The sequence below is a fragment of the Eptatretus burgeri genome, chromosome 7 (assembly GCF_056783735.1).
Source record: "Eptatretus burgeri isolate ZD-2024b chromosome 7, Ebu_testis_v1, whole genome shotgun sequence".
Lineage (NCBI taxonomy): Eukaryota > Metazoa > Chordata > Myxini > Myxiniformes > Myxinidae > Eptatretus > Eptatretus burgeri.
This window is the reverse complement of record NC_140967.1, coordinates 89,548,678-89,575,520: the sequence shown is the minus strand read 5'-3', so window position 1 is coordinate 89,575,520 and position 26,843 is coordinate 89,548,678. Positions and strand designations below refer to the sequence as shown.

The following is a 26,843-nucleotide window of genomic DNA, read 5'->3' as shown; positions in this document are numbered from 1 at the left end:
CGCTGGCATAAGTTCTCGGCACGCTCCGCGATCGTTGACACACGTCGGACACACGTTACTAGTACTCATAAGTCGAAACATGTCGAGGTAATGTTTAGCATACCCGAAACTTAATTTTTAACCTATGAGTAACGTGCTTTGAACCTATGTTGTGTAGCGTGCTTTGAACCTATGTGTAACATATCTCAAACGCACATTGTCGTATGTAGACGAATTTGATTGACGTCTTCCAGACGACCACAGAACTTACTGAACGTGTTTCTAACTTACATCTACCGCATAATGGCGATTTGGCAGCGTTTAGGGGAATCGGTATATACAAATGGGCTTCACAAGAGGAACCCGTCAGTGTTCCAGACTCCATGTTGAGTAGATGTCAATGTCAGTGGTATCAGTAGTAGTAGTATTAGGTGAGCGTGTTAGTAGTAGTAGTAGTAGTGGTAGTAGTATTGGTAGTAGTAGTCGGTCAATGTCAGTAGTAGTAGGTGAGCGTGATGGGGAGGGTGTGGGTGATGATGGATCCTCGTTGCGTCCACGAATAGAAGACTACTTTGCACCATTGTTCGATGTTCTCTTCGGCTAATTTTTTTTTTCTCATTCCCACGTTGAACTATTTTTTTGCTTCAGTTTTTAAAGTATTCAAAACGACTTGGAGAAATGCATAATGTACTAGTAATGAACACAGAACGCTTCGATAACTTGTAGATAAGTTATACCAACGATTGCTTAGCGTGTTTTCGGCGTCCACAACCTATGCCCAACAATAGTCTAACGTATGCATCACGTGGCAGCGTATCGTCGACGATTATGTGAGGTTTTCTATTCATAGGCTGCAACTTCACTTTTAATAAATGCCTGTCGCTCGCCTATTGTTTTTGGACGCTGGTGCTCGGCAATTGAAATCGTTTCCATTGAACGAGTTAAATCGCTTCCACAGCACTGCAGTCACGGCACCAACAGCAGCAGGCTCAGTGCCAGCCTCATGCCAGGCTCAAGCGGATCCCTGTAGAAGGTGTACTGCTTGGTTATCCTTGGACCCACTCTGGCTAGCAGCTCGTCGAACATCGCTGGGGGCATTCGCAGGAAGTTGATGAAGGATGCATGGTCCTCGTTCCGGAGTTCCACCATGAGCTGGTCATATATGCCGTAATGGCGTCGCCTCCCGATCCATGGTCTGACCCAGTTCCTTCTCCTCCGTTCACGTCTTCTTCTCCCGGCTCTATTGGCACGCAACTGGTGCAGTGTCAACTCGATGAGGTCATGTTGATGTTCGAGGACAGGTAGGTATTGTCGTCTCGGCCTTGCCGTATCCTCCATCTCTCGGAATGACATGGACATGTACTCACCACGAAGTCTAAAAAAAACAGACGGGTTCCTCCTGCGAAGCCCCTTTTTATATACCAATTCCCCTAATCGCTGCCAATACGCCATTATACGGTATCTGTAAGTTAGAAACGCGTTCAGTAAGTTCTGTGGTCGTTCTAAAGATGTCAAATACGTCTACATACGTATTTGTGCATAGAACATGCTTTACAAATAATTCCCAAGCACGTTACTCATAGGTTATAAATAAGTCACGGGTACCCTAAACATTACTTTGACGTGTTTCGACGTATGAGGAACTTTCAAGTAACGTGTTGCGAAGTGTGAACAACGTTCGTGTAGCGTGCTTACAAAACGTTACTCATAGGTTAGAAATAAGTTTCGAGTATGCTAAACATTACCTCAACGTGTTTCGACTTATGAGTAACTTACAAGTAACATGTGTCGACGTGTGTCAACGATCGCATAACATGTCTACAACTTATGGCCAGCATAGCGGAACATGCGAGTCATACGCCGGCATACGTCGTAAAATTTCAAGCATGCAAAAATTTGAGGACAACCCAAAAGTACAACGTTTAAAGCCAGCGTACTATGACGTATGGCAGTGTTTTTCAGCGTGCTCTTAACGTATACAAACGTATTCGACGTTTGCCAGCGTTTTAGACAAATTTTTCATAAATCGGCATACGCTGGCTAAATCATCAAGGTGTGACAGTGGCTTTAGCAAGATGCTCATTTAACTCCTTTGGTAAATTCGGGCCACAGTGTCTGCAGTCTTGATATAACTATTGCCCCTTTACCCATAAACGTATGAATATATTTCTTGCAGCACAAGTGCATTGTGAAACCAGAACAGCACTTGGTCGAGTGCATATCTCCACCAGGCTGAACGGTTTGCATATTGTAGCCCACTGATAGGCCGGATCTGCATCCGGACCTGAACCAAAATCGAATGAACTTGTTCTTGTCACCTACCCAACTCATCCACCCAGTTTCATCCGAATCTGTCTGCAATGTCTGCAACCAGGTGGGTTGACTCAGCCTGCCATACTTCTGGGGTTGGCAAAATGAGTACCAGCGTGTTGGTAACCAGTGCATTGCATCAGCGGCCAAGCCTCGCCCCAATAAAATGACGCAACCAAGTAGCCACAGGCTTCACACGAATAAATAAAAAATAACTACCCTGTCCACCAAGTTTCGTCCACATCCGTTAATAGCTTTTTGCGATATCTTGCACAGACAGACAGACAAACAGGAGTGAAAACATACCCTCCGTCCACCTTCGCTAGTGGAGGTAATAACTGGCAAATCAACACAGTATATAGGAAATTAACATGGCATCAAGCATCATGTGCTCTGTGCTCATGGAAACTACCGAACACATAACACGCAAATGTTGGCAAACAGCATCATACTTGATTTTTTTTTGATTAATTTGCGCAAGGAATGCAAGTAACCATTTGTTGTTTCTTTTGTTTGTTTTTAAAATATAAATTAAAAAAAGTAAGCAATATCGACGAGTGCGTTAATTCAAGCAATCTCTTGCACCATGACCAATGGAATGCATTCTGATTGGCTATGCTGTGTTTGCCAGCTGAGCTGCAGGTGATTTTAACCAAAGACTTTCCCAACTCATACTCGTCGAAGTTCTACGCCAACTTTGTGAGCATCTTGCTGTCTGTGTTCTTGCCCGTCTCCCGAGACTTACGAGAGCTCCAACACCTGGTCAGTGTGCACCTCACTTGGGGCCGTCAGAGCACTGTGCTTATCAATAAATTGTTGGTGGAATTTGATGTTGTCTAAAATGTAGTTGATTCATTTATTTTGCCTTTTTGTCGTAAAACCGTTGGAAATGTTAAACACTTGGAAAAACCATCAATTCCAATATCAATCACTGTTGTCACCTACGATGGCAGGTGTAGCCAATTAACACTTCTCTATTAATCACTTCCTGTTTGCAGTTAGGCTCACTAATTGTACTTTCCACTTTGCTTCCACTCCTTACTGCATCTGCGTTTTGTTCCATTGAATGTGTGTTACCTTCTACCCTCTGTCTCCTCACTCTTCCATGAGCTTAGACTTTGTATGTATACGGCCAGAAAGGGTAACCTCCGCTCATGATCTCATTAGAGACTATTCCACAGCCATTATGATTATACAGAGCTTGAGTGAGGAATGCTGGTCAATGTGATACACAAGATTGACCAACTCTTTGGTGTTCTTGTTTAATAATGGTGTGTGCAAAAATACAGGAAAACCTTGATCGTCATATCTGCTTTGCAGCAAAGATTATTGCACATTTCTGTTTTATTGTGTATTTCTTTGACTTACCTTGTATACAATTCAGTGTTTATTTTTTTCCCTACCACCCATGTCACATAAAAGTGAGGCTTTTTTTGGTTCTGCATCCCACAGGCTGCACTGAACTTTTCCAAGTATTGTGAACCGATAGAAAAAGGTCAAAGTAAGTAAAAAATTTGGATTAGTATAGTTGTTAAACTTGCCCTTTGGGGCTTAAATACATTTTGAAAAGCACATGCTTCATTTCCCTCACTGGGTCGTCAAGCAAGGCTCGGTTTACAGTGTTTTTTGCATTTCAAACTCGAGTCAGGGAAGATGAATCCAACAAACTTTGGAGGAACATTGAACCCCATCTGAAGAAAGCCATGAAGACCATCTATCTCCAAGAGGTTTCCAGGTGAGGGTTGAACGTGACACGCATGAAGGTGGATTTGAGATGATACAATCCTGCTGTTGCCATGGTAACAATTGTGTAAGGCCTGGCGTGCTTGTATTCTCCGGCAGTTTACAGTGGGAGAAATGGCAAAAGGAAGGCTGCACAATGCCGATTAAAGGTGCGGAGCAGTTTCCTGATTCGTTTATAATGTTTCTTTTATTTTGGGAAATTTCCTGCTACGAGGTACATGATCAATTGGTTGTCATATAGCTTGGTAAAGGGTTGTTATTGGGTCATTTTCACCTCACTGAGTTGACTGAGTTGATTAAGCAGACAAAATGTTTCCTTCAAACAAGGAAGCAGGATTGCTATGGGGGAAAAACAGTTAATTAGATCCAAACTCATCTAATGCAGTTGACTCTGAAGGAAAGCAAACAAAAATGTTGAGCCATCTTGAGGCATTCCCAATGAGTTTTATTTATTTCTTGCCACATTTTCTCACTGTACTGAATTTCATTTTATTTTTGTTTGTTTTTTTTGTCCTCAGATTTTTCTGCTCCGGTTTGTTTGGAACTTCCGTTCTACTCGAAGTTCTTGCTCATTGCTGCTTACTTGGCAGCATACAATCCAGCACGTACTGATTCCCGCTTCTTCCTCAAGGTGTTTACATTCACTCCAATAATATGAATATGGTTGGCCAATTACTTCACTGAGTAGCCACAAGTTCTAATATGATTTACACACCATAACCCAAACGTTTCAAACTAACTAAGCTTGTTGCATGTAAGCCTTTACCGAAATATTTTATTTTCTTTGATGGTAGCAGCATGCAAGGTCTCCAGAAGTAATATGGCTCCTGGTCTCCCTCGAAGGCAAGACCGCCATTGTGTAAAACTATTGGTCCAGTCAATCTATGTTTTAACCTCAAACAAATTGCAAAATAATTTATTTACTGTGTAACGTGCAGAGGGGTATTGCTGAAAACCCTACATAATATATCAAAAGTCTGGAAAAATCGAGGGTGTAGAAATTAGAAAAAATGAAAGACCTAAAATCTATCAATTTTAAATACATAATTTCCAGATTTTTATGCCACATACGGGACACCATAGTTCCAAAGGGAAGTAACTTCATACTGACCTTGAGAACGTTACGACGACAGCGTCAATATGATGAAAGCTAGAGGCCAGTTTTCAAGGTATCTGCAACATCTGAGGACCTAATTGCACTTGGCAAGATTAATATTCATTTCTACAAACCACAGCACAACTACTGCATGTCAGTGCTCACTCTTGAGAAGTTGGACCTGCCTATAATAGAAGATCCAACATGGAAGCTTGATCTCCTGTCAAAAGTCTCATGGAACATTTGATCACCAACACCAGGGTGGTCGGGGTTGATGCAGATGGTACAGCAGTGTTCCCATCCTGGACAATCATCCATCAGTTTCCTGCCAATGATGAATCCTCATGACATGAGCTGTACATACTCCACAATGAAGTTTCTCTGTACCCAAGCAAAGTGCTATGGATCGGAGGCAGTTCTCACATTTGACCAGCCACCTTTTTTTTTGGAAAGTCCTGTCGATCATCTCCAATGAACTGACGAACAGTAACCTGAAGTCCATCTTGTTGAGACTAGGAGGTTTGCACATAGAATTGAGCTTTCTGGGATCGATAGGCCACCTTATGGGTTTTTCAGACTTCTCTGAACTCCTCGAAACCATTTGTGCTTCAAATGCAGTTGGATACCTGCTGATTGGAGATATGTATAGAGGGGCAGTCAATGGACACTTCTTGATAGATACAGCTCTTTATGCAATGTTGTTAAAGGAATGCTCCAGGCATATTATCTTGTGTCTACACCATAGTCATGTGCTGAAAAACCTCGGAAATCCATTCTTTGTTTTTTTATAATGTCATTTTATAAAATATATATTGCAATAAAAGTATGGAGAAGTTTGCTCGTAAATGACTGACTTCTGGCCAATCAGCGTAACCCTTAATCTGATGACGTCATGTGTCCTCAGCTTCGAACAGCTGACAAGGAAGTAGTCGGGTCAAAATGCCACCTGACCCACAACAAATTGCAACAAAATGTTTTTCAGTGGTTTTCATTCCTACTGGATATACTGATCAACAGAAAATAAAGTCCACCAAAATCTGACATCCGGAAATGGGTTAAAACAGTCACTTTCAAGATGGCCGCCACAAGGCCTTGAAATAACTAAAACAGCGATAACTTCTTCAATAATTGTGATAAAAACATAATTGTTGGTTCTGGTCCATGGTTATAATGGATCAGCAATCCACTGGTGTCAATAAAATTTAGATCTGATCAGTATTTAACATGAAATCCAAGATGGCAGCAAAATTCAAGAGTGCAAAAATCAATAAATTTTCCATCTGAACCAAAATCACTGAACACCTGGTGCCACTGAAACATTTATTTGTGAACATTACATAATGGCAGTTTAGGTTACAATTTCAGTCCTCATCACTGTCCTCTAGTTCCTCAGAGGCTTGATTTAGTGGATTGTCACAAAACGTCACTTGGCATGATCCACATGCAGACGTACACGGAAGCCCATTCTTTCTGCAGCTGCAACGGGGTGTGTCACAAGCTGTGGTGCAGTTGCAGTGTATCATCTTCAGAAGAGTGTCTGGTGCAGCATTCATGGCAGTCATGATAGGTACAAATCGATTGTCTTCAAGTCCCCAGCCCCTGTCCAGAGGATCGAGGTCACCCTCCATCCCTATCCAAACCATGACCTGATAGTACACTCGGAGACAATGAAACTTGGTGGCAGATTCCGTTGGGGGTAGACGTTCAGGTGTAACGAAAGACTTAGCAGCAGTGACCTTCTTTGTGAATATCTTGTAACGCATGGCTGCCAGAGAACTTGTGCTCTCCCCACCAAATATAACGGCCATCGCTTGGCTGCCAAGTTTCTTTATTTCAGCGTGGCTGACGCCCCTCAAAGTGAATGTATCAACACACAACTGGAGGCCTTCATCATCTTCCACAAGTTTCTGAAAGACTGATTTTTTTTCCCAATGCCATACACACGAGATGTTGAATCACATCCTGTGAAGGTGTGCAGGAATAATAGTTGAGTGCACAACTTATTCCCAAGAAAATGCTTCATCCGAATGATGTCATATACTTTCAGATTGCTTCTTGACTGGTTGTCTGATCTGAAATATAGTGGTTTTCCATCTGGTATACAGTAATGGAGCAAAAGCATCAACAAATCTGTGTCCTCTCCGATTAGTGTGGTGGAATGCAGAATTGTGCTGTTTACGGCTGTCTTGGCAATGTCCACATCAGCGTCCCCTTCTGCCTGAATAACTGTGCAGCCCACTTTCTTCAGCTGATCACATATTAAGGTGATCAGCTGTTGCTTGTTACTGCCGGCACATAGGAATTCATCTCTTTTAACGTCAAATTCAGTTTCTCCTGTGAAGTTCACAGTCGGATAGCTGTTGGCTTGTCCCCATCTCTGCTGAGTGTTATCCTTTATCGAAGGGCCTGCACCATAGCCATCAAAGACAACAGTTGCTGTCCCATAGTGTTTTGATGTGAAGTTCGCATATGCTCTGGCTATTTTGCCATATGTATCTCCCTTCTTCCACTTGAGCTTGTGCAGCAAGGATCCACCATCAAGAACATACCTTTCAGTCTTAAGGTGTGCTGAAGGTGTGGTGTCAGGTACTCCTTCACATGCCAGTGCCTTGGTACAGTGGCCATTGACGGCTTGAGCGAGTTGAGGTTTGTCGGCCTTCCTCAAGATCTTGTTGTCCTCAAAGAGGGATGGAGGGTATGGACTGAGCTCAAAACTTATCACATCCTCAAGTGACAAATCACCTATCTGGGATACCACCAGGAATCGCTGGAATAGCACACTGGAGTCGATGGTTCTGTGAGGAGCAATCTGGAGAGCATTATAATTTCCCAGGGTCTTTGCTTTCTCTGTCCTCTTGATGGAGAAGGAAAACACAGGTTGTCCAATCATTCTCTCGATGATTTTGTTCCCAACAGCTTCATATTCATGCACGTTAATGTCTTCGCTTGCCACGATACCATTTATGATATTTCTCAATGTAGGATCAGAGGAGAAAGGTGAAAATGCATTCAACTTTGTGCTTATCTTCAAGAGGTCGAATGCATGTCTTTCAATTCTGGCACCAGCTGCTTCTTTATGCTGTTCGCTTGTTGCGTATGTGAGATCATTGAAGTCCTGCATGGCGACGTTGACCTCAGATGTTATGGGGCCTGACATTGTCCACAATGCGAGGTGTTCCTCTGTCATCTTACTGCCATGAGTCAAACCACCGGTGCTCTTTAGTGATCTCATGAGTGTTTGTTCGATGACTAGATCACAGCTGAGGCCTGCCCAAAACTGGTTTGTTCTCCGGATCACATGGAAGCCATTTTGAAACGTCTCATACACATCTGGGTGTTTGCTCTCCAGTTCACTCATTTCTTGTATGTAGAGATATGCGGACTTCTGGTAGTTGTAGTGTCCAGCTGCTGCAAATATTGGCAAGGCATCAGCAACAGCTTGCAAGTGATCCTTCCAAGACCCAGTGCGATCTGCCTTGATCATTGCCTGAGCAGTATGGAGCATTTTCTGATAACCCAGCCACAGCTTACTCGTTTTGGATTGTGCAGCAAGTTCAGATTTCTTTTTTTCAAGTTCATCAGTGATCTTCACAATTGCAGCTGATTCTTCAAGACTTTCAAGAGAGATGTCACCTGTTAGCAAGTACGAATACATTTTCTCAATTTCTTCTACTTGGAGCATGAACTCAGGATTTTCCTCCACTACAGATGCCACAATAATTCGATGTAGACACTTGCTCACCAGTAGATGGCCTCGGAATGCCTTCTGAACAGATTTTCCGGACATCATATGAACTACAGCATATTCACCGTACACCAGTTCCAAGATGTTTTTGAGTCCTGTTCCCGCCATCAACATGCCTATTGCTCCAAGCAGATTCATGAACGTGTGAAATGTACCCAGCCTAAGCACGATCCCCTTCAAATGGCTATTCTCTGGTGCAGCACTGATTATCTCGGCAGCTTTCCAGTACAGCGGTTCATCAAACGTGATCACAGGAGGGACATGGTGTCTGATGGCCATGTTGGACAGGAAGTTCAAAGTGGACAGAATGCAAGCCTTGTCACCTGGATACATATCAATCATTGGCAAATACAGAATGGAGGATGTGCCAGGATGTGTCTGTCCTCGGTGAAGGATGTGCATCATCCCCTGCCAGCCTGGTACAGTCTGCTTGAAATGGAAGGATAGCTCCCAGAAGATCTCAACTCTCATGTCACAGGCTCGGAGATCTGGGAGGTCTCGGAACTTGATGTTGCGAAGAACATTGGTTGCAAAGCCATATTCTTTGATATCAATTTTTGACATCTGTACAATGTTCAATTCTGAAATCTTCTGCCTTGTCATAAGATGACTTGTTTTTCATTTTTTTGCTGCCATCTTGGATTTCAGGTTAAATACTGATCGGATCTAAATTTTATTGACACCAGTGGATTGCTGATCCATTAAAACCATGGGCCAGAACCAACAATTATGTTTTTATCACAATTATTGAAGAAGTTATAGCTGTTTTAGTTATTTCAAAGCCCGGTGGCGGCCATCTTGAAAATGATTGTTTTAACCCATTTCCGGATGTCAGATTTTGGTAGACTTTTTTTTCTGTTGATCAGTATATCCAGTAGGAATGAAAACCACTGAAAAACCTTTTGTTGCAATTTGTTGTGGGTTTGGTGGTTGTTTGTCATAAATTGACCCGACTAAAGGCAGAGTTATCGAGCTCGGTTTGTCCTGTTATTTTTCTTTTTTGGAGACCAACCTTGCGATGAGTGGGGTACAACCTCATTCATTTAAACCCAAGAGGAAAGTTGTTTATGAGTTTAGTGATGACACCTCAATCAAGTAATGAAAGCGTGGAGGCAAGTGTGAGAACTGAAAACGCCGACTGGTGTACATGCGGGCGATGTGTCGTAATGTGGAGCCTATCTGCTGCCATGAAGTTCCTGCTGTGATTTCACTGAACCAATCTGGCGATGAAAGTTGTGTGACCGAGAGCTTTATCTGCATAAGGATATTGTTGAAGCGACTCCAGTTGCTTTACATGACTCCAGAACTCTTGGACCACAGGAATACCCCACGCCAAACCGGTGACGTGTTGGACATTGAAAAGCTATGGAGTTATTGGCCTCATGGTGGTTACCTTTTGCCTGTGGGCCAACGGCAGCACTGCCTGACCCCCACATTCCAATATACACTTGTTTATCTGTACAGTGACACTTCCGGTGAAGGTTTGGATCTTTTGAGGTGCAGAACATTTTGTAGCAAAGTCCTGACGAACACTGCTTTTGTGCAGGTTCATGTCTTTCCTCCAACCCCTGCAGCAGTATGCTACTACAGTCAGCATACATATCTGCAAATCCAGCAGGGGATTGCTCAGGGTGAGAATTTGATCCCACAGCAATATGGTTGAGTCACTGCCAAGGACAAACTTCATCCTATCCTTACCCACTTATCTCCAGTTCCCAAGAACTTGCTCAAGGGTATCAGGTGTAACTGTAAAACAGATTATGACACCAAACATTGCAATTGAAAGAAACATGGTTTGCAGTGTTGAGTTGGATGTGGAGACTGTCGTGGTGTCTTCTATTCCAATGCATCATCTGTGGTTGAAGGTGACCTTCATGAGGGGACATAATTATTCCCAAATTAGATGATTTGAGATTATAAGACAGTGACAAGAGGACATCATGTATACCTTATTTCAGGATTTTGAGAAGATTTAATGCTGTAGTAACACTTGTGAGTGTAATTACTGATTCTAGACGGCAAGGAGGATGGCCGAGACGTGCACACACTTACCTCTGTACCATGTAGCCTGGATTTGAATCTCGGTCCAACTGCAAACTGTCTTTCTGGTGTCTTGCAGGCAGGGTGATTCATCAACGTGTGATGTCGCTCAGATGGACGTTAACCGTTTGTTCCGTCTGCTGGCATTTTCTTTGTGGACGGTAAAAATTCACGGTGTTCTTCATGAAGAGTAGGCGAGCTATCGCTGCCACCCTGAACAAATTACGAATTCCTGTCCTAACTTACAGGGGGCACTGCATCAGTGGCACAGCCTCGCTCCCAGGAATGATGCAACCACAGATTACATATTAAATGAATGAATGACTTCTTCTAGAAACGTGTCTGCATCAAGTCTCTCATGGTAAAAATTGCCCACACGGTGGGTTATAGAGAGACAATCACTCATGGTAGGTGCTGTATAGCATTGCGGTGACCCCATGTAAAAGTGGGTGTGGCCGAAATATAAAGAAGAAAAGGCAGATATCCATTCATTGGAACCATACTCTGTTCAGAGCGTTGGTGCTGCCGAAGCAGTCTCCTTGGCTATTGGGCACAATCCTGGACGGGTCGCCACTCCGACACACGATATCAGCAAGCTGGCACTCATTTTGCCGACCTCAGAAGGATGACAGGCAGAGTCAACCCCACCTGGTATTAATTCAACAGTGGAGCGGAATTTGAACTCAGGATCATGTGATCCCAAGTCCACCACCCTTACCATTAAGCCAACAACAGACAGGTCGATTCTGGAGACACCAAATTTTAACAATGTTCCACCAGCTGGATGTTTTTAGACTTTTGATATTTTATGCACCATTCATTTGTGATTATAAAACCAGTCAAATCATTCTTTGTGCACCGCTCCTTCCCAATTTCATTTCTAGGTGATGCATGACATCATCGCCCTGCACTGAAGGAAGGGAGTACTCGGTTTTTACTCCGTTTGTTTGTTTGTTTGTTTGTTTTCTTGTTTGTCCGGGTGATATCTCTCGGCCATCCTCTGAGCTAGGAAGCTGATATTTGGAGACGATAGTGAACAAGTTATTTGGCTATCAAGGGTATTTTTGATTTATTGATTAATCGATTAATTATTCATTTTTCGATTAATTGCTTAATTTTCAAAAGGTTACAGATTCAGCTGAAACTGTGCTGGTTTTGTTATACAATTCGCAAATTGATTAAAAAATTTTACGATTTATTTTTTCATAATTTTAATTGTGCAATTAATCAGTTAATTATTGCACACCACTCCCTCCCAATTCCATCTCCATGTGCTGTAAGGTGGCAATGCCACATGCTGGAGGATTTATTTATTTATTTGGAATGAGGATGGTGTACTTTGTACCTCTACTTGTTTTGTATTTTATTTCAGGTTACCCTTTTTTTATGTCATAGATTGGACTATATTGACTGGGTGCTGACATCTGGTGCAGTACTTGTTAAGGATGTTCACTCTGCTCTTCTTTGTTTTTCTTTTTCAGAATCATGGCAAAGCCAGGAAAACAAAGATGAAGAGTAAAAAGGAAAAGGTAACCTTGTGGTTTTTTTTTTTTTGTTTCCTGCATTCTGATACTTATTTGATCATACTACCTGCAAAAATATATGTAACTACTGGTGCTGTGTAATTCCCAGATGAATAACCACCTGTTCGGGCCGAAGCAATTCCCTCTTGATCGAATGATGGCCATTTTCCACAGCATCGTAGACGGTCATGTCATCTCTTCGGCACATATATCGTCCCAGGTACCTGTTTATCTTGGGTTGCACCGTACACGTGTTTATACCTATTGCTAAGACTGTTTAGGGGTGAAGTATATCAGAAAACCCTCGTGAACAATAATACTTGATAAGATGAATTTTGATTATGCATCGATATATATATATATATATATATATATATATATATATATATATATATATATATATATATATATATATATATATATATATATATATATATATATATATATATATATATATATATATATATATATATTGTTGCGGGGTCGGGTGAGACGACCACGAGTTGGGGAAAACTACGTCGATTCCCACCAGACTCCCCGGAATTGTAGGCCGTCGCTCACGGATAATTCCGTGACGCGGTGGGTCACTTAACCGAATGTGGACGCCAATAACTCAACCGCGTGACCTAGGGTCCTCCTGTCTAGAATCAGGTTACCTAATTAACCACCGGGGAACCACGCCCTTGGTACTCCTTGTCAGAACCGGATCACTCTACCAACTACCGATATTACCTTTCCGGATTGGATGCAGTCGAGCGGCACAACCAAGGACGTACCGGCTAAAGAGAACGGATTGTTGGGAATTAAGACCCGGCTAAACCTGGATTCAAACCATGCTGGACCAATGGAGGAAAAGACAAAGGCGAGCTGGGAACATTTCTATTTATTTATTTTATATTATTTATATAATAAATAAATAATAAATAAATTTATATAATAAATTTATTTTATATTATTTATATAATAAATATATAAAATATATATTTATATAATATAAAAATAAATACATTTATATAATAAATATTTATATTGAGGTTACAAATATTTTATATTTAACAATTATTTATTTACAATAAGCGAGGAAAAGCATGTGGCACAACAAAGGTTTATTGGGGGTGTAATGCAGGGAAAGATGAGAGAGGTGTGGTGCGGCAATTTTACAAGCAACTTACAAAGCAGACACAGTGCAGACTTGACGTGAGATTAATAAAGCAACAATCACAACAATAAAAGATCTTGTACAGGCTTACTTAACAGACAGGCGACAACACTCGCAGACACACACACTCCGAGAAAGTAAACCCAATTGTGAAAGGGACTTTTGCAGCCAGGGAGGGGAGGACGTTGAGGTTACAGTTTCTCGGTACGTGAGCGTTTCGGGGAGGGATGCTCCGTGGTGCGGCACCCGACAAAATTTGTGTAGTTCGGTCCACAGCCGCACGAGTGGTAATCATGTCTGTAGCAGGAGCTTGAGTGGAGGAGAGCGGAGTCCAAAATGGCGAGAGTTGAGCAGTAGCAGGACCAGACAAGAGGTTTGGTCGAGGTCGTGTCGGTGGGGACCAGTAGGCTGGCTGTCGAGGTGAGACGTAAGTAGAGCCAAGCAGCCGGGACACCTTCGCAACAACTCCTTCAATTCGATTTCGCTCTTGTCCATCCAACGGCTTCCCACAACAACAACAACCTTCCCATCCAACGGCAACCTTCCCATTCATCTCAATACCTTTGCATCCAACAACTCTGACCGACTTCTTACTTTCCATCCACCCCAACTTCGCCCGACTTCTTCCTTTCGATCGACAACAACCCCTTCCTTTGAGGATTGCTCCGTACTTTATAGATTTCGGAGCTCGGGGAGGAGCCATGGCGAAACCGACGTCATTGTCCAATCCGAGCATCCCGATTGGACCGGGCCATCATGTGGTCTGCCTTTCTGGGCGGGGTTTCGGCCAGACGCTAGTTTGGCCTGCCCATGCCGCGCGTGTCTGGGTTTGGGAAGGTGGATGCCGATGCGGCTTCCATAGTGAACGTCAGGATTTTGCCTCAGAAAACGAGACTCCGGATACAGCGGGTAGACGGTGGTACATTGTGGCCAGCAAAACGAGGGTAGCAAGCGAGATAAATTTACCTCAGAAAAAGGAGGGAATAAAATAAAAGGGGAAAAATGATTTCTTAATCCTAACTATAGCCCATCGCAACGCACTCCCTTGTCTTCCCACTAAACACAAGGAAGGGATCCAACTTCACGTATATTAATGGAATAACTGACTCAGGACAACTATCTGTTGTATGCATATGGTTCCGAGAACCGTAACAATATATATATATATATATATATATATATATATATATGTATATATATATATATATATGTATATATATATATATATTTATATATATATATATATATATATATATATGTATATATATATATATATATATATGTATATATATTATATATAATATTTCGGCACACCCTTTTTTTGTTACTGCATGAAATGAAACAAGTTTTGACATATATAGTAATGATATTGTGACATCCACGGGACTTGAACAGTCCCGCCAACGTAGAATGAGCCGAAACGATGGAGGCGGTTTATTTATTTTTAACCCAAAGGTGGCGGTTCTAATCGCTCCACCGCAAACGGGACGAGGAAGGTGGCACGAGTCGCTTTTCACTGAGTTGATAACGTTTATTCCTCTAACCAGAAATAACAAGACTCGGCAAGAAGAGGGATCCGGGGCGATTCGACGGGATGGTGTGGGATCGGGCGTGGGGAAAACACAGACAATTCCAATGAATATACAAATCTCAAACCCTCTAAGGTGCCAGGTACACACACACACACACACACACACACACACACACACACACACACACACACACACACACACACACACACACACACACACACACACACACACACACAAACGTAGCTATTCCTAGTGGTCAGGCTGGACCGTGGTGTGGACGCAACTGTCCCTGGATTGGCGTCGGACGAGCTGGCCTTGCTCTCGTCAGGGGGGCAAGAGAAACCGTGGTGCTGTCGACATCCTGGTGTTGGCCCAAGTCCGCTCACAGCCGCCAGGTAACCAGTTCTGGCGCCAAATTGCGAGCAGGAGAGGGAGGCAGGTCCGCCCGCCGTTCGACCCCGTACTCCGAGCCAGCAGAACCCCAGAGGTGAGGTGAGGTGAGGTGAGGCACGAGGCTCAGCAAGGCTACAAGACACGATGAAACCAGGGCCGAATCAGCGCAACAACAAGCACGCTCCCAGCACAACAACCTCCACCCCAAAAAAAACGGTCTTTTTGTCCCGATCTTCTTCCTCTTCCTTTTCGACCCCGAACAGAACCTTTTTATCCTCCCGTCCTCGTCACTTCCAATCGAGCCGTTTTATTGGCCCACTGCCGTCGCCTTTCGCCAATCGTGATCACGGGGCGGAGCCATCCGCAGCACTGTCCTGTGACGTCACGGCAAGCCTCCAGAAAATACTAAAAGGGGTTTACGCAGACACACTTACCCTATCCCGTATCCCTATCTAATTACGTGACAATTATCATTTCCCCCTTGAAGAAATGGACATTTACTAGACAACTTATCACCACTGAATTGCTACTTATTACATCGAGATCCTGGTAAACTCGAACAGCATGGCATACCTAATTAAACATCCTAATTACCCTTTGAATGCATACCCCCCTCAAACGTAACACTATTATTGTCTTCCTTAAGAGGCCCCTCAAAATTCGTTTTGATGATTATGGTAGTTAAACAGTTCATGTTCTCCATTTGCAAAATGGGAGGAATTATTGCACAAAAAAGAAATAAAAATGTTTCCCATTTTTTTAGAGGACCACAAAGATGAGTTCGGCTCATAGAATCACGCTCCATTTGGGGAGAAAACAGTTGAGTTCAAACCTGACTAATTTGCACTTTCCATGTGCCGTAGTTTCTTCACAAAACCATGACTTTCTGACCAGCTAAAATCTACAAGATATGAATATGTAGACGAAACTGATCCGGCCTTTTGGATCACTTTAAAGTAGGGTGCCCTGTAATTTTAATGCGCTCTATGGATCCTCCGGAACTCACGAATGGTACACGTTGTGTAGTCACTAAACTACATGGTAATGTCATCGAAGTGGAAAACCTGAATGATAACACTGAACAACATATTTCAAAAAAAATTTTTTACTGGAGATGTGTAAAGTGATTAAGACTAATTTGGGTACGCTGATTTCAAAAATCATAACCGTTTTGCTGTATCACGTCAGGATTTTCAGGAACAGAAATATTCCCATTGCCTAGAAGTCAGGATTTCAATGAAATTTACATATGTCTTTAACATGTCGATTTCGTACAATTGTTGTTAACTTGTGTTATATTTCTTTCTTTCAGATAAAGATGAGTAGGCGTTCCTGTACCAATCATCCTGACAACTTCTGTTATGTCTGTGGTCGGTATACCAAAAAAGATCAACAGCGAAGTATATCTACAGCAGTGAAAATGAAGGCCGCCTACTTTCACTACTTCGGGTGTAAGGTGGGGGACCAAGAACAGAGCTGGGCACCACACATCTGCTGCACAAGCTGTCACACAACCTTGACTCAGTGGTTGGTGGGCAAGCGCGCGAGCATGCCATTTGCGGTGCCCATGATATGGCGTGAGCCGCAGAATCATCATGATGATTGTTATTTCTGCTGCACAAGCATCGCCGGCTTCAACAAGAAGAATAAAGGTCACATCAAGTACGCTGACTGCGTCTCTGCTCGTAAAATTGTGCCTCATGATGACGAGAACCCCGTTCCAACACCTCCAGCTGATCAGAACATAGCTGTAAGCAGTGGTGAAGAGGATGGTGATGATGAACCTTTTGAACCCGACACTCAAGAATCACACCTTCTGAACCAGGGAGACTTAAATGATCTTGTAAGAGATCTCTCGCTGTCAAAGGCGAAGGCAGAGCTGCTTGGATCAAGGCTGCAGCAGTGGAATCTACTTGAACCTAACACCAAGATATCCTTGTTCAGAGCACGTCACAGAGACATGGCTGAGTTCTTTGAGATGGAAGACACGATGACATTCTGCAGTGACATCAACGGTCTGTTGAAAGAACTTGGGTGTGATCACGATCCTGCAGACTGGCGCCTCTTCATCGACTCGGGGAAGAACAGCTTGACGGCTGTTTTGCTCCACAATGGCAACGAGAAACCATCAGTCCCACTGGCTCACGCGTTCGGCATGACAGAGACCTATGAGACTATGCGGCAGCTGCTTGATTCCATCAAGTACAATGACTTCAACTGGCACATCTGCGGAGACTTGAAAGTGGTGGCGCTGTTGTTAGGGCTGCAGTCAGGCTACACGAAATACATGTGCTTCCTTTGTCTCTGGGATAGCAGAGACGACAAGAATCACTGGACGAAGAAAGATTGGGAAGAGCGAAAAGAGCATGTACTTGGTCGACACAACATGAAGCATGTCGCCCTTGTCGACCCAGCCAAGGTTTTCCTTCCACCACTCCACATAAAGCTCGGCTTGATGAAAAGTTTTGTACGGGCAATGGATCTGAATGGGCGTGGGTTTTTATACCTCAAGGAAAAGTTTGGCAACACCTTGTCGGAGGCCAAGATCAAGGCTGGTGTCTTTGTTGGACCGCAAATCCGACAGATTATGAAGGACGAAACTTTTCCGACAACTCTAAACCCCAAAGAGCTGGCAGCGTGGAGGAGCTTCAAAGCTGTGACGGACAACTTCTTGGGGAACGAGCGCGCGGACAACTATGAAGAAATAGTGCAGCAGCTGCTGGAGTCCTTCAGGAAACTTGGCTCCAGGATGTCCCTGAAAATCCATTTCCTACACCAGCACCTGAACTTCTTCCCTGACCACTTGGGAGCAGTCTCGGACGAGCACGGCGAGCGATTCCACCAAGAGATTTCACTCATGGAGACGTGTTACCAAGGGCGGCACAACCCGAACATGATGGGCGATTTCTGCTGGTTCCTGCATCGTGAAACTGACACAGAGCAGCACAAACGCAAAGCCAAATGCCTAAAGCATTTTTAATTACATTCTAGTGGAGTTTTTCTGTAATTTCTATAATTTTGAAGCATTCATGATGAAATAAATGAATAAATGAATTTTTGTAAATTTCATTGAAATCCTGACTTCTAGGCAATGGGAATATTTCTGTTACTGAAAATCCTGACGTGATACAGCAAAACGGTTATGATTTTTGAAATCAGCGTACCCAAATTAGTCTAAATCACTTTACACATCTCCAGTAAAAAAAATTTGTTGTTCAGTGTAATCAATGGATAAAAATGATATAATATATTGTTTAAAATACATTCATGCTGTCTGTCTTTTACCATATGTTGCCAGTGATGCCCGTCGAAGCATCGTAGACGTATATATAAAAAACCCTGTATGCAATATATGTACATCGTAGACCTATAAAAAGGCGAGCGCAAGGCGAATCGAGAGAATTGGGTTTTAGGAGTTGCTACTTTTGGAGACGAGGAGAGTGTGGAACTGAGCGGGTTGGGTTTTAGGAATTGCTGCTTTTGGAGACAAGGAGAGTGTGGAACTGAGCGAGTTGGGTTTTAGGAGTTGCTGCTTTTGGAGATGAGGAGAGTTTGGAACTGAGAGAGTTGGGTTTTGGAGTTGCTTGGAGAGTGTCGTCGAGAGGTTGCTCTTGGGGACAAGGAGTGTTGCGTTGGCGGAGTTGAAGGGAGTGAGCGCGGTGGAACTCCAAGCAAGGGAGCTCGGGTCCGAGGCAAGAAGGACGGCGGTCGGCGACGAGGTTGCGGTGTGGGGGATCGCTCGCCTCATCGTGGGACCCAAGCCAGCCAGCCATTCCCCTCCCACAGGGCATCAACAATTCCCCCTTTCCCCCATGCTGAGATAGTGCAAAAGGGGGCCCCGTTCCCACCCCACCCCAAACGTCGTGCCAACGAAACCCGCCAAGGGGCACAGAGTTGGGGCACAGCGGCGTGGCCACATTTGCGGCTTGCCCGTCAACGCGTCATGAGGACGCGGGTAAGACCTTCCCGGTCTCGCGGACCTGGCCGCTCCTCCAGGTCACGCGCACATTTGGTCTACGGGCCTGTCTGCCTCCTTGTCTGTGAGGGTGGCTTCTTTCCTTTGCTTTTGTGTAAATGTGTGTTGGCGCCGTCTGTAAAGTAAAACTGTAAAAGTGTTGCCGTGTGTACGTGTATAGTCGGTTGTAGCTCTTACATTTGCTTTATGTGCATTTTGATTCTGTATGGCTGTATATACGTGGTTGTCTGTGTGTGTGTAAATAAAATGCTTGCTTGTTGAACTGTGCCCGTTTCGCTTCATCTCCATCCTTTTAATTGACTTTTCATCCTGCTTCACGTAAAGGGTTCGTAGTGGGTGCAACATCCCGGTAATTAATCTGAACCGTCCAGGTCGACGATAACACCGCTCGGTTATCCCGATAGTACGGAACGGGCCACCCAAGCGGCTCGTGTCCGGAGTCGACCTGCGGCGAGGTACGATCGCCCGGTTTACCATCCACGTGGGTACTTAGGTAGGTCGAGTTTGGCGAACAACCCTATCCTACGCGGGTGGCCGATTGGCACGATTGTGGTGAGGTCGAAAGGCCCACCCGTGACTAGTTCCCGGCGTTGGTCTGAGAGGGTCACGACAGAATTGTCCGTCCGATGGGCGACGTGCCGCGATTCGAGTTACGTGGCCGTTCGCACACCGGCGTGCACGAATTCGCAACAATATATGTATGTGTGTGTATATATGTGTATATATATATATATATATATATATATATATATATATATATATATATATATATATATATGTATATGTATATATATATATATATATATATATAGATATATATATATATATATATATATCTTCTTCTACTTCTTCTTTTGGCTGCTCCCGTTAGGGGTCGCCACAGTGGATCATCCATATGATCCGCATCGTGATTTGGCACATGTTTTACACCGGATGCCCTTCCTGACACAACCCTGGTACACACACATATACATATATATACACAAACATATACATATATATATACACACACATATACATATATATATATATATATATATATATATATATATATATATATATATATATATATATATATATACATATATATATATATATGCACACATATACATATATATATATATATATGCACACATATACATATATATATATATATATATATATATATATATATATATATATATATATATACACACACGCACACATACACACATATATTTTAACAATTGTTAAGGTGGAGGAGCTTGTACATATATTGCATACAGGGTAAAGACAGTTCCAACGGATTATTGATTTTCGTTTGTGTTGCATCCTGAAGTGGAATTATGAAGCTTATCTTGTATTTGGTGATGGAAAACATTTATACGCAAATTTGAAATTGTTTTTGCAACCCCATGAATAATACATTTAAAACTTGTCAAGTAATCATCCTTGTGTGTTGTACTACATCAGCCAGAGTGCACATAATCGACAAAGCCATGACGTCATTATTACACGTTTATAAGGGCAATGGAAACAAAGTGTTTTATAGTGTTTGTTCTTCTGTTCAAGGGCACAAGCACAACTGGTAGATTTAAGTTGGCCTTGGAGTTGATTTTTCTCTGAATAAAACGTGACTCATTGAAAAGTCTTGTTTATGAGAAGTGTTCCAAACGTTACAGGACCGAGATACAATTATCCAAAACATGGCAACTTTTTTATTTTTCAATGTGGCATCTTGTCTTTGATGCACTTCCTTAATTTATCCTTCAAACTGTCTATGCCAGTGAAGTATGAGTTTTGGGATTGTTGCTGTGGCCACATCTCAGTTACTTCAGTCAGTTCCTCATCGCTGAGTGGGAATTCAAATGTCGCACCGGATAATTTAGTCACCGGAGGCCATGTCTGAACTACCATACAGAGGGTGATCGAGATGTTTGAAGCCCCACAAGAAGCAGTGTGTACCAAGCGTGTTTACATGAAGGAGGGGAAGATTTTTTGGTTGACGTGCCCTGCGTTTGGCCTTGATGGCAGGCTGAAATATTTGCATGGAGCTCGTCAAGTATTCCTGTGATTACAGTTTGTTTTTTTCAATGCATATAGTCATCAGCAGGATTTCTTTGACATCCCAGAAAATCGAGGCCATTATTTTTCTGACTGGGGGTTTGTTGCAAAATGTATTTGGTGGGCAGAGGTTATGTTTTCACCCCTGTCTGTTTGTTTATCTCTGTCTGTCTGTCTTTCTGTCTGTGAGCAGGATATCGCAAAAAGTTATGACCGGATTCGGATGAAACTTGGTGGACAGGTTGGGTGTGTCTGTGTGATCAGGACGAATTGATTCCATTTTGGTGAAGATTCAGATCTAGATACAATAATTTTTTTTATCTTTTAAGGTAATTCTTCACCATTGAGAGATGGAGCCAAAAACGATATACCGTATAGCATGAAATTTTGAAAAGTTGTGGATGGAACTTGGTGGATGAGTTTGGTCGATGATAAGAACAAGCTGATTGGATTTTGGTTAATTTTTGTCTGCAGATCCAGCCGATTGGTGCGATACAAAATGTACACTGTTCAGCCTGGCCGCGGTACTGTATGTGCTCTCCTGAGTGCCGTACTAGTGATGCATGTTTTAATCACACATCGTGGTATGGTACACAGGAAGCTATTGTGAGAGCAAGTGTAAAGAAAATGTTACGGAAAGCCATGAAAACAAGTATCTATTCAGATTTCTGATTTTGATCACAAGCCAGATCAAACTGATTTTGGTGAAAGTTTGAAGAAGAAGAAAAAAAGAAGTAAAATGGTCATTACGTCAAGGTAATCCGACCAGACATTTATATAGCCAAACATGGGCTAGAATGCTTCTGAAATCATCGAGGATCCCACAGCTTACAGGAACTCCGGCGGTCCCTGGACCCCGTCCTTTTGGCAAACGCCTTGCTACGCTCATCATAATCAAGTTTTTAAAATAATGACTCCACTTTAAATCCCTGGATCTAACACTCGACTATTAGTGGGTCTCCCTGTGGTCAACTTCAAGTGTTTCACTCTCCGAACTTAGTCATCCACCTATATGTCGATTGTCTTGTCTATGCACCTTTGCTGTACATGGATTTCTTTGGACCCGGCACTGTTGTTGTTGTTTCCATACTTTGTAGCTCATTGCTCAATGTTATCAAGATCCATAACAGTATGTGTTTGTGTGATGTCGCACTTTGGAAAGGACTTGACATTTACTTCTCACAGATTTCGTCGCTGGTAACGTTACGACTGCTGTTACGCGTTACACACGAAGACCAACTGGATGCTCCAAAGTACAAATGTGCAGTTACATTCGATACTATCTGTTTAATTGCCAGGTATGTTTTCCTTTCCTTACGTCCCAAAATATTTGATTTTCTTTTGATGTTACTGGTTTCCTGAAGGGTTTTCTTCTTCTTTTTCTTTTATCTTCACAGGACTGTGAACTTTGATACTGTGAAGTATTTGTTTGACTTCGTTTGATGGAATCTTCTGCGCTTATCGGAGATCCCATCATTTTGTGATTGACCGACGGTTGGACGCATTCCTTTTGAGAGAGTTTGTCACAGCAGGCTGCAGTAAGACCTATCCATCCGGCTTGGTGTTTTGATCCAAAAATTGTCACATTGTGAATCGAGCAGTTGCCGGAGACGAGCAATGAACAGTCACTTTAAAGTTAAACATATTGTACGACATAAATGGCACTTGTTTCGAGTGATAATGAATAAAAGATCTTAATCTCCCGTATACAAACCGTTTGTGCTGTTATGACTTTAAAAAGTGCACCAACGAATGTAAAGGAAGCATTTGCTTTGTTTTGGATATGTAGTAACTGGATTACTAATGATTTATGTTGAACATGAAGAGGCAGACATGACACTTGTCCATTTTGCCTGAATGGGTGGCCTGGATATTTTATTTACACACGAGCATTTACAACTTGTCGCTTCGCTGACGGTGACAATGTAGGGGAGGGGGGAGAAAGGGAGAGAGAGGGAAAGAGAGAGAATGGGGGAGGGGAGTCAGAGGATGGGGAAGGGGGAGTGAGGGGGGAGGTGGGGAGAGCGACACCTCACCAAATGTTGGTATTCACTGAGAGAGAGAGAGAGAGAGAGAGAGAGAGAGAGAGAGAGAGAGAGAGAGAGAGAGAGAGAGAGAGAGAGAGAGAGAGAGAGAGAGAGAGAGAGAGAGAGAGAGAGAGAGAGGTATGGGAGGAGAGTGCTGCATTTTATGAGGAGGGGGTAGCGAGGAGGGGACAGAGTAAGAGAAAAGGGTGGGGGAGAAGAGGAAAATAAAAGACGGGTGGGGGTGGGGTTAGCAAAGAGAATATGTGACGCTTAATGACTGAACACGAGAAAAAAACGTGTCAGAACAGCTGTACACACGATGACACAACAGAATTTGTAAAGTAATCTGCTGGCACATCTGCAAAAACTTTGACATTCCAATTCCAGAAAATTTGTGGGAAAATGAACCAAAAGTAATCACTGAAAACATGGAAGGACCGACCGACCGCTCACGTACAACCTTATTATCCCATTGAGCGTGAACATCAAAAACAAAGCATTGCGACCAAATATCATCATACTTAAGGCCCGGTCACACCTTGACGTTTTAGCCAACGTATGCCGATTTTTGAATTTTTTTTCTAAAACACTGGCACACGTTGAATACGTTATGGGTAAGTTTTGATAACATTGAGAGCACGCTGAAAAACACTGCCATACGTCGTTGTACGTTGGCTTTAAACGTTGTACTTTTCGGTTGTCCTCAAATTTTTTCATGCTTGAAATTTCACGACGTATGCCGGCGTATGACTCACACGTTCCGCTACGCTGGCCACAAGTTGTATGCACGGTCTGCGATCGTTGACAGACATCAACACATGCTACTTGTAAGTTAATCATAAGTTGAGACACGCCGAGGTAATGTTTAGCGTACCCGAAACTTATTTATAACCTATGATTAACGTGTTGTTGGCACGTTACGCGATCGTTGCCACACATTGACATACGTTACTTTTAAGTTACTCATAGGCTGAAAGACGTCGGTATAATGGATCGTCCTTGCGTCAGCGTCCATGGCCACGGCCAGGACACTTATTTGCAGCATTCTTCAAACTTTTCTTCGGCATGACGAGGATGTTCACACTTCGATGTCTAGCTTGGCTATGATTCCAATTGTCCATCGGCAGCGTCTATTTAAAATAGTCGAGTTTGAGCGTTTCAACACGTTCAGAAGAAACGCTTCAAATTTCCAAACCCCAGCGTCAAAAAACAAAGGTGAGTGACAGCAATTTAAATCGTTCATTGTAAACAATGAAAATAGCTCAGTGGTACCGTTTAAAAGTCGTTGAGTGTAAAAAAAAATCCAATTGTTGAGCGCAAGCGTCTACTTTCAATAGTGGGGTTTGAGCGATTTAACACGTTCAATAGAAACGCTTAAAATTTCCAAGCGCCAGCGTCAAAAAACAAAGGCGAGTGGCAGCAATTTAAATCATTCATTGTAAACAATGAAACTAGCTGAGTGGTACCGTTTAAAAGTCGTTGAGTGTAAAAAAAATCCAATTGTTGAGCGCAAGCGTCTACTTTCAATCGTGGAGATGCAGCCATTTAAATCGTTGAGTGGCAGCCTATGAACCTACCCGTGGACACGCGGACGCAAGGAGGATCCATCATAACCCACAGCCTCCCCCTCACACTCACCTACTACTGCCAACATGAACAAACTACTACTAATACTGATAGTGATACTGATACTGTTACTGCTGACATGGACATCGACTCAAAAAGGAACTCGAAAACACTGTTGGGTTCCCTTTTATGAGCAGCATTTTTATATACCAATTCCCAAAACCGCTGGGAACACGTCTTTATATGGCAGTTGTAAGCTAGAAACACGTTCATTTATTTTTTTTTGTCGACCGGAAGACGTCATTGGAATACGTCTACATACGTCAATGTGTGTTGGGACTACGTAAAGAATTGGTTCAAAGCACGTCAAACATAAGTTAGAAATAAGTTTCGCGTAAAAAAGACATTACCGCGACGTGTTTCGACTTATGAGTAGCTTATAAGTAGCGTTTGTGGACGTGTGTAAGCGTCCACATATCGTGTGTAAAACTTATCCCCATCGCATGCGGAACGTGTGTCATACGCCGAGTACGTCGTAAAATTTTGAACATGTTTAAAATTTCTTGACGTACTCTACTTACTACGACGTAAGATAGCGTACTTTAGCGTTCTACTCACGTATACCAAACTTACTCATCCCGTATTTGACGTGCCCCAACGTTTTAGACACATTTTTCTTAGGTCGGCATACGCTGGCAAGATCGCCAAGGTGTGACCGCGATGTTGTCACTTCCATTTCTACGGCAGTTATGATTCGGATCGTTGTGCGTCAGCCTTTTAATAGGCTACGTCACGACATCGTCGGCGATGCGTGCAACGCGCTATGCCGAAGTTAGACTATCGTTGGGCATAGGTTGTGTAGGCCGACAACAGGTTCAGCATTCGTTGGTATAAGTTATCTATAACACAACGAAACGTTCTGTGTCCATTACTAATATGTTATGCATACGACCAACTCGTTATGAATATGTCCGAATCTTAAAAAAAAACATCAAAAGTTCAACGTCAGCCAGCGTTTTACATACATTTTAATACGTTGCCATCGCTGGCTAAAACGTCAAGGTGTGACCGGGCCTTTAGGGACAAAAAAGAGAAGAAGGCATTGCAGATTGAGGTGTTAATAGCAGTGATTTTGGACTAAATGATGCAGAAATCAAGAAAATGACCAAATAACAAGACCTCAAGAATGAAGTGAAAAGATCCTGGAAACTGAAGAATGCCAAAGTTGAACCAGTGATGATGAAGAACCTCATGAAAATGATGAAGAAGAACCTCACAGTGATATCAAAAACCATCCCTGGGAATATCACTACAAACAAACTACAATTGGAAGCTGTTCTGGGTTCAATAACAATCTTGAAGAGAGCCCTTGGCACGAAACTGTGAGAACAGAAAACTTCACAGCTTGGTCCGTGAATCGTGACCCCTTACTGAAATGAAGGGGGACACTTTGAGCCAACCATGGGAGGACTCCATTCCACATTCTGAAACCTCATATGTAGATACACACGCGCGCACACACACACACACACACACACACACACACACACACACACACACACACACACACACACACACACACACACACACACACACACACACACACTTGGAGACCTGGCAGGTCTCTGTTTCACCTCCTGAAACCCACCCACATGTGGAGATAGACAACAGTAGCCACTTGCATGTACACACATTCCCGTTATGGTAATAC

At 42.9% G+C, this 26,843-nt stretch overlaps 1 protein-coding gene across 4 annotated transcripts in view; it reads left to right on the top strand.

Annotated features, from left to right (window-relative positions):
• ORC5 (origin recognition complex subunit 5) overlaps positions 1-23,252 on the top strand; it is a 41,634-nt gene extending 18,382 nt beyond the window's left edge. For 3 of the 4 annotated variants that reach the window (XM_085890392.1, XM_085890390.1, XM_085890391.1), the window contains exons 6-14: positions 2,921-3,051; positions 3,742-3,790; positions 3,934-4,024; positions 4,132-4,181; positions 4,551-4,663; positions 12,395-12,442; positions 12,546-12,656; positions 22,725-22,837; positions 22,937-23,252. In XM_085890392.1, the coding sequence (XP_085746518.1) occupies positions 2,921-3,051; positions 3,742-3,790; positions 3,934-4,024; positions 4,132-4,181; positions 4,551-4,663; positions 12,395-12,442; positions 12,546-12,656; positions 22,725-22,837; positions 22,937-22,982 (752 nt within the window). In that variant the 3' untranslated portion in view covers positions 22,983-23,252. Of the gene's footprint in view, positions 1-2,920; positions 3,052-3,741; positions 3,791-3,933; positions 4,025-4,131; positions 4,182-4,550; positions 4,664-11,797; positions 12,358-12,394; positions 12,443-12,545; positions 12,657-22,724; positions 22,838-22,936 lie in introns of those variants that run through there. The other variant, XM_085890393.1, reaches the window with a different exon arrangement.
• Positions 23,253-26,843: the final 3,591 nt, after the last annotated feature.